The sequence below is a fragment of the Furipterus horrens genome, unplaced genomic scaffold (assembly GCF_987537825.1).
Source record: "Furipterus horrens unplaced genomic scaffold, mFurHor1.1.pri manual_scaffold_11, whole genome shotgun sequence".
NCBI lineage: Eukaryota > Metazoa > Chordata > Mammalia > Chiroptera > Furipteridae > Furipterus > Furipterus horrens.
The window spans coordinates 50,372,399-50,378,535 of NW_028327181.1; the positions used below are offsets into that span (position 1 = coordinate 50,372,399).

The 6,137-nt window shown below is 45.2% G+C and overlaps 1 protein-coding gene across 1 annotated transcript in view; it reads right to left on the bottom strand.

The window, feature by feature from the left end:
• LOC149997554 (CDK5 regulatory subunit-associated protein 2-like) overlaps window positions 1-4,011 on the bottom strand; it is a 32,788-nt gene extending 28,777 nt beyond the window's left edge. The window contains 2 exon segments of the mRNA XM_090291168.1: window positions 864-933; window positions 3,924-4,011. Of these exon segments, the coding sequence (XP_090147294.1) occupies window positions 864-881 (18 nt within the window). The 5' untranslated portion in view covers window positions 882-933; window positions 3,924-4,011.
• Window positions 4,012-6,137: the final 2,126 nt, after the last annotated feature.

Sequence of the window (6,137 nt, forward strand, 5' to 3'; positions counted from 1 at the left end):
GAGCATCCTTGTCTCTGCATCCTCCGTCTCCTCTCGGATAAACAGCTCCCATATCTCGCGTAGTGTGGATTTCATTTGGTTACAAGTGAAGAAGGGTCTAATTCTTCCCATGATAAATGAGAGTGTTGAACAGGTAACTTGTTAAAAAGATCTGGAATTGGGAAAATCACCTTATTTTCCTGTTATTTGCCAACGAGCCCCCTCCGCTAACAAATGAAAGACACAGTGCCCAAAGACATCAGGCACAGAAGCCAAATCTATCACCAAGTAATCCATCCTCAGACAATTACCAAGGATCCAGGCTGCTCACACATCACTCAGCAGCAACAGAGACGAAGCCTACAAAACGCAAGGAGTCGCCCCGAAGTGGTGGGAAAAATAATGGTTCTGGAGTCATTAAAAACCTGGATTCAAATCCCAGCTCTGCTGCTAAAGTATCATGTGATCCCTTATCTGCAAAATGGTGGTAATATAAAATACCTCACAGGCTTGTAGCAAAGATTAAATGGGGACCATAAATAAGGTGCCTGACATTATAAGAAAGCCCTTGACAAATATGAGCTCCTCTCAACTGTGCAGTACGGTAATATCCTCACCTTCGGGACACCGGAAATACACCACCTTCCCCTAAGTTGGAAATTACTGATCCTGTTAGAACCCATAACCGGCCCACGTATTAAAGAGCCAACTGCACAGGTATGTAATAGTTGCAGAGAGAATGCCCGTGAGACATGGCATTCCTCCAAACTCTGACATTATCCAGCTTAGACACTCGTCAAGAAATACAGCTCCCTCCTGGGTCTGCTTAGACGACAGCAGCAGGCATGATTTCTTAGGGAAAGAAATTTGGTAACTCCACTTACATTTTCAAAGTCCTTCATGTTCCGGGCTCCGGTGGGAGACACTTTCTCTTCTGACACCTTTGGGAGCACTCTAAAAAGGTAAAACACACAGAATATCACGGTATGCAAATCGTCAGCATCCCCATTAAGGACTAGAGCCCAGAGAAGAAAATACATGAACAGCTTCCACAGTATAGTCTGCTGGTACTTTCTGTCTGTTTCGATATACTGATTGGCGTCCAGGGAAAGCTCTAAACCATTAGGTTTCAAATATTTACAAATCACTTCAACAAGCCCCAGTGTATTAATATATGTGTCAGAGGACGGACCCAGAAAATGCACTGGGCATGTGGCAAAGCAGAGCTGTCCTGATATGTACTTCCTCACTGTTTGTCATAAAATTATTTGGCTAACCAGGATATCATCTCACATGTCGGCAACTAAAACAAAGTATGTCTAAGTGACCTGACAGCAGGGGCCGGCAAAACTGTTAGGACACCAGACAACAAACATTTTAGGTTCTGTGGGCCATATACGAAGCCTGAAATCTGTGACAATATAGTAATACGAACACTTCTGCTGAAGCACAAGAAGAGCCACAGACAATTCATAAACAAATAAAGAAGCTGTGTTCCAACAAAAGCTTATTTGCAAAAGCAGGCAGAGGGTCAGAAACTGCCAATCGCCGCTACAGAATGACTGAAGACTTTGCCAGAACCCAAACTTCCCCCCAGCTTCTTGGATTCAGCAAACACTTACTACTTCCCTACTCTGTGCCGAGCACCGTGCCAGGTGCTGGGGAAACAACAGTAAAAGAGACACTGATCCTGGGCCCAGGAGGTCCCTGACCTAGGGGGCAAGACAGAGGTGGGCACCCGCCGTCATGCTGCACAAAGGGCCTGGTATTTCTCAGCTGCTGAGCAAACGCGTGCTGGCGAAGGAAAGCATCCTCCCAGCAAATACGCACGCAGGGCCTCTCCTCTGCCAGGCATCATCTAGATGTGGTTGGATCAGGAAACAAAACAAACGGAGCTGGTATTCTAGAAAGAGGAGACAGACAATAAACAAAACAAGAGGGCGATTTCACAGTGTGTTAAAAGGTGATAAATGCTAGAGAAAAATAAAGTGGATGAGGGGAAGAAATACCATGGCTGGGGTAAGGAACTCAATTTCACATAAGGTGGTTAAACTAAGCAAGGTCTCACTGAGAAGGTGACACCTGGACAGAAGCCTCTGGTGGGAGCATGTCTAGCGGACCTGAGGACCAGCCAGGACGCCAGCGGGCTAAGAGGGACAGAGAGCGGGAAAGCGAGGTACTGGGGGATGGCCTTGCAGGCTCTTCACTGGACTCTAAGGAGCCCACAGAGGATTCAGAACTAAAGAGTAACAGGCTCGGACTCAGTTCCTATAGGCTCCCTCTGGCTGCCTCTCTGAGAACAGACTGAAAGGCGCTTAGGAATGAGGAGACCAGTCAGAACACTGGGAAAATCTGGACCAGAGCTCACAGAGGCTTAGACCAGGGTGGCAAAGCGTTGAGTCAGAATTAGAACAGAAGTGGGCCAATTCCGGGTATTTTAAAAATAGCCAACAGAAAGCAACGAAATGAAATGAAATGAAACGTATAAATTTCAGAGAGGAAAGCACTCCTAAGTCAGGTGGAGGGGCACCAGGGAAGGCAGTGAGTTGCAAGCTAAGTCTTAAAGAGGCAGCAGGCAGATGAGGGGCAAAAGGAAAAGAAACGTCCCGTGCAAAGGCCCAGAGGTGGGACTGGGCAGGGGCAGACTGTGTGGAGCCCTGTATGCCAGACTCAGGGCACACAGATTCGTGTTCCTGTTCCTCACACAGGCCCCGCTCAGTCGCCTGTGTCTGTGTCCCTATCCAGGTCCTATTCATTCTTCAAGTCTTGGCTCCAGTACCAGTTCCCTGGGAAACCCTTGCCTGACCCACCTCCTCCATTCACCAACATAAACCTCCCTCTTACTCGCTTTCACAGCACCTGATACTTCTTCGCTCATTACAGTCATCATGTGATTTATCATGATAATTCTTTAATTGTCTGTGTTCTCGGCTTGACTGGAACCTGTTCAAGGTTGAACCCCCGGTGCTCAGCGCAGAGCCTGGCATGAAACAGACGTACACATGGGCCTACCAATTCTCTGCTTCTAACCGTCTGTGGGCAGGAAGAGCAGAACAAGAATTGTTGGGTCTGCGTTAAAAGTAAAAGTTAACATATTCTGAAGGAAAACCTAAGGGTGACCTATAAGCTAAAGTATTCTCCACAAAAGACCTTGTGACATTTATAGGACCTGCTCTAAACACTTCTTCCTTCTGCACATACCTCAACACTTTGGAGAAGAGAATAAAACACAAGTCAAAATATCTCTAAGATATTTCAACAAGTCAAATTATCAGCACTTCCCACAGATACTTCCGATAGCCTGCGCTTTCCTCGGAACAAAAATTATGAGGAATGCAAAGCAGAAGTCTCCTGATAATCCAGCCGAACCACAACAGACTGCTTATTCACTGAGCGCTGTCTCCTGTGGTCTAACGCGCTAGTTGCCCCCGCAGGGCAGGCCCGGGTAGGAGTGCTGGGCCTCCGCTGGCAGATGGGAATCCAGCAGCCTGCCAGGAAGGCCTTGGCACACGGAAGTTCAGACAGCAGCTCTCCTCAGCCTCCAGCCACTCAGCAGTGGGGACCAACAGACCTTCCGTGCCTGCCCTAGTCACCCACCCCATGTCCAGCCTCCACGCCGTCATGCAGTTTAGCAAACACAGACTGAATCCCGACAAGCTTGGTAGCAAGAAAAAAACTTGGGAAATATGCCCAAGAGGACATCGATCCCTCTGGTCCATTGTTTATGACAGGCGATGAATAACGGATCAACACATACATAAAATACTGAGCACCTACGGTGAGTACCTAGCAGGTAAGGGTAGGCTTGGGTCCCAGAGACATCACAGCCCCTTCCCAGGCTCAAGGCCTCAAGGCCCTCGTGGGCTGGTATCTACTTCCCTTGTTCTCAATAAAAATTTAAATTAAAAATAAAAATAAAAACATGCCCAGTTTTGCATACTTACCACCATTTCCTAAACCAGCAATGGGGCTGATGCCTTTCAGGTCATCTGGTAACTTGGGTACAATGCCACCAAGAGAGAATATATGCATAAGAGATGAGTTAGTGTTTGAACAACAGAGACTGTGAAGACTGACCAGACTGCAGATGACAATCATCAGGCCATGGCCAAGGAGGGGCACACAGCTGAGCTACCTGGGAGGCATGCAGTGCAGAGGTTAAGAACTTGGATTTTGGAGCTGAGTTCTGGCTCTAACACTTAATAGCAGAGTGACCTTCAGGAAGGCCAGTCATTCATTCATTCATTCACTCACTCGTACACCAAGTGTTCTGTATGCCATATATGTGATAGATGCAGTCTCACTTTCTTAACCTGTTACATGCGAATACCACCCTCTAGCTGTAAAGATTAAATGAGTTAACAAACACAAAGAGCTTAGTAAACATGCAATAAGTGGCATCTATTTCTTTTGTCATTACTATTATTAATATATCTCTCACAACCAAAAATCAGCTTCCAAGAATCAGACACCAATTCAGATGCTTTAAGACTGTCAAACAAAAATGCAAAATTTACTGATTCAGGAAGTGTTACTACGTGAAATGTTGATATAAAAAGAGGTTCAGCTCTGGCTGGTGTGGCTCAGTGGACTGAGCGCCGGCCTGCAGACTGAAAGGTCGCTGGTTCGATTCCCAGTCAGGGCACATGCCTGGGTTGCAGGCCAGGTGCCCAGCTGGGGGTGTGCAAGAGGCAACTGAAAGATGTCTCTCTCACACATCTATATTTTTCTCCCTCTCTCCCTCCCGCACTCTCTAAAAATAAATAAAACATTTTTTTAATAATAAATAAAAATAGGTTCAGTGAAGATCTGGGGACATTGTCAGAAAACTCAACCATGACAGAAGGAGTGATTTAACACGAAAGACACTGTCCTGGATTCTATTCTAAGCTCTGCCACATACCCCTCCAGGCCCTGCTTCATCTATGAAAGGAGAAACTGACAATTAAACAAGACACAAGCGCCCAGCAAGGTACCTGCATGTTTTGGGTACCCCAGAAACGGAAGCAAAATATCCCTGTCAGCTAGAGACATACAGCGCTTTATAGTTTATAAAGGATTTACGATCACAAGAACTACCCAATTCCCCGAGGGTCCATGCATTTTTCAAAGGAAGGCACTAGGACCCAGATAATTTCAGTGGCCTATCCAGAGCTGTGTGGTAGTTAGGTAGAGAACCAAGTCCAGAATCCAGGCCCTTGGTGTCTAACCCCCAATGATGCACCTCTGTCCCGAGCTGTAAACTAGGAGTTAATGGAAGCTCAGCTTGACTTCCTGGCAGCTTGCTCTTTCCATACTTCTAAATCTAAATCCATTCTCTTCCGAAGCCCATTTCGCCTGATCACCAAACTTATAAAGTTGGCGTGCAACTCCAAGATGAGTGCCAAGCAAATGAAAAAAAAATGGATATCATAAAATTCCAACATCAAGAGAATGATTACATAAAATGTGTCTGCTATAAAGATAACGGGAAAAAACTTAAGTAGAATATGCCCTCAATTATTAAAATTAAAAAAATACATGTACACTAAAGTCACCTCTAATCCTTCTTGGAAATTAGATGGGGTATAAAAATATTAACAAGACAAAGTAAATATTTAAAATCATAATTTATGGAAATGAGAGAGACTTTCCTCTTTTTATTTTCTATTATTCTCAATTTCCTCTAATAAGCATCACTAGAAAGACAAACTCCATTTTCTAAACTGAATTTTCTTAAAAATTAAAATCAAGTTTAATCGCCACCTTTGGCAGATGGTGGCCCAAAGGCCCAAGGGCACACACCAGGTGACGGTCAAGCTCAGCCTACAGTCTAGTCTCTACACTCCCCCTCTGGTTTCTCCCCAGCACGGTCACTGAATGACTCCCACTGGCTGAAATGTCCATCGATTACTCAAGCCAAGATCAATCATGACTGAAAACTACCTGGTAGGCAAAACCAAAGAATCCGGTCTGAGACAACAGGCAAACACTGAAGTGTGAAAAATGACATCTGACATCCCAGCTCTTAGAAGAAACCACTATGTGATGCAGAAATTCCCGTCTGGTTCCTGCCCAGTTTCCACTTCGGCTTTACCTACCCACTTTTTTTCCCTAAAATTTATTTATTTTTATTTAATCTTTATTGTATTCTTTTCCATTACCATTTAGTCCCTTCA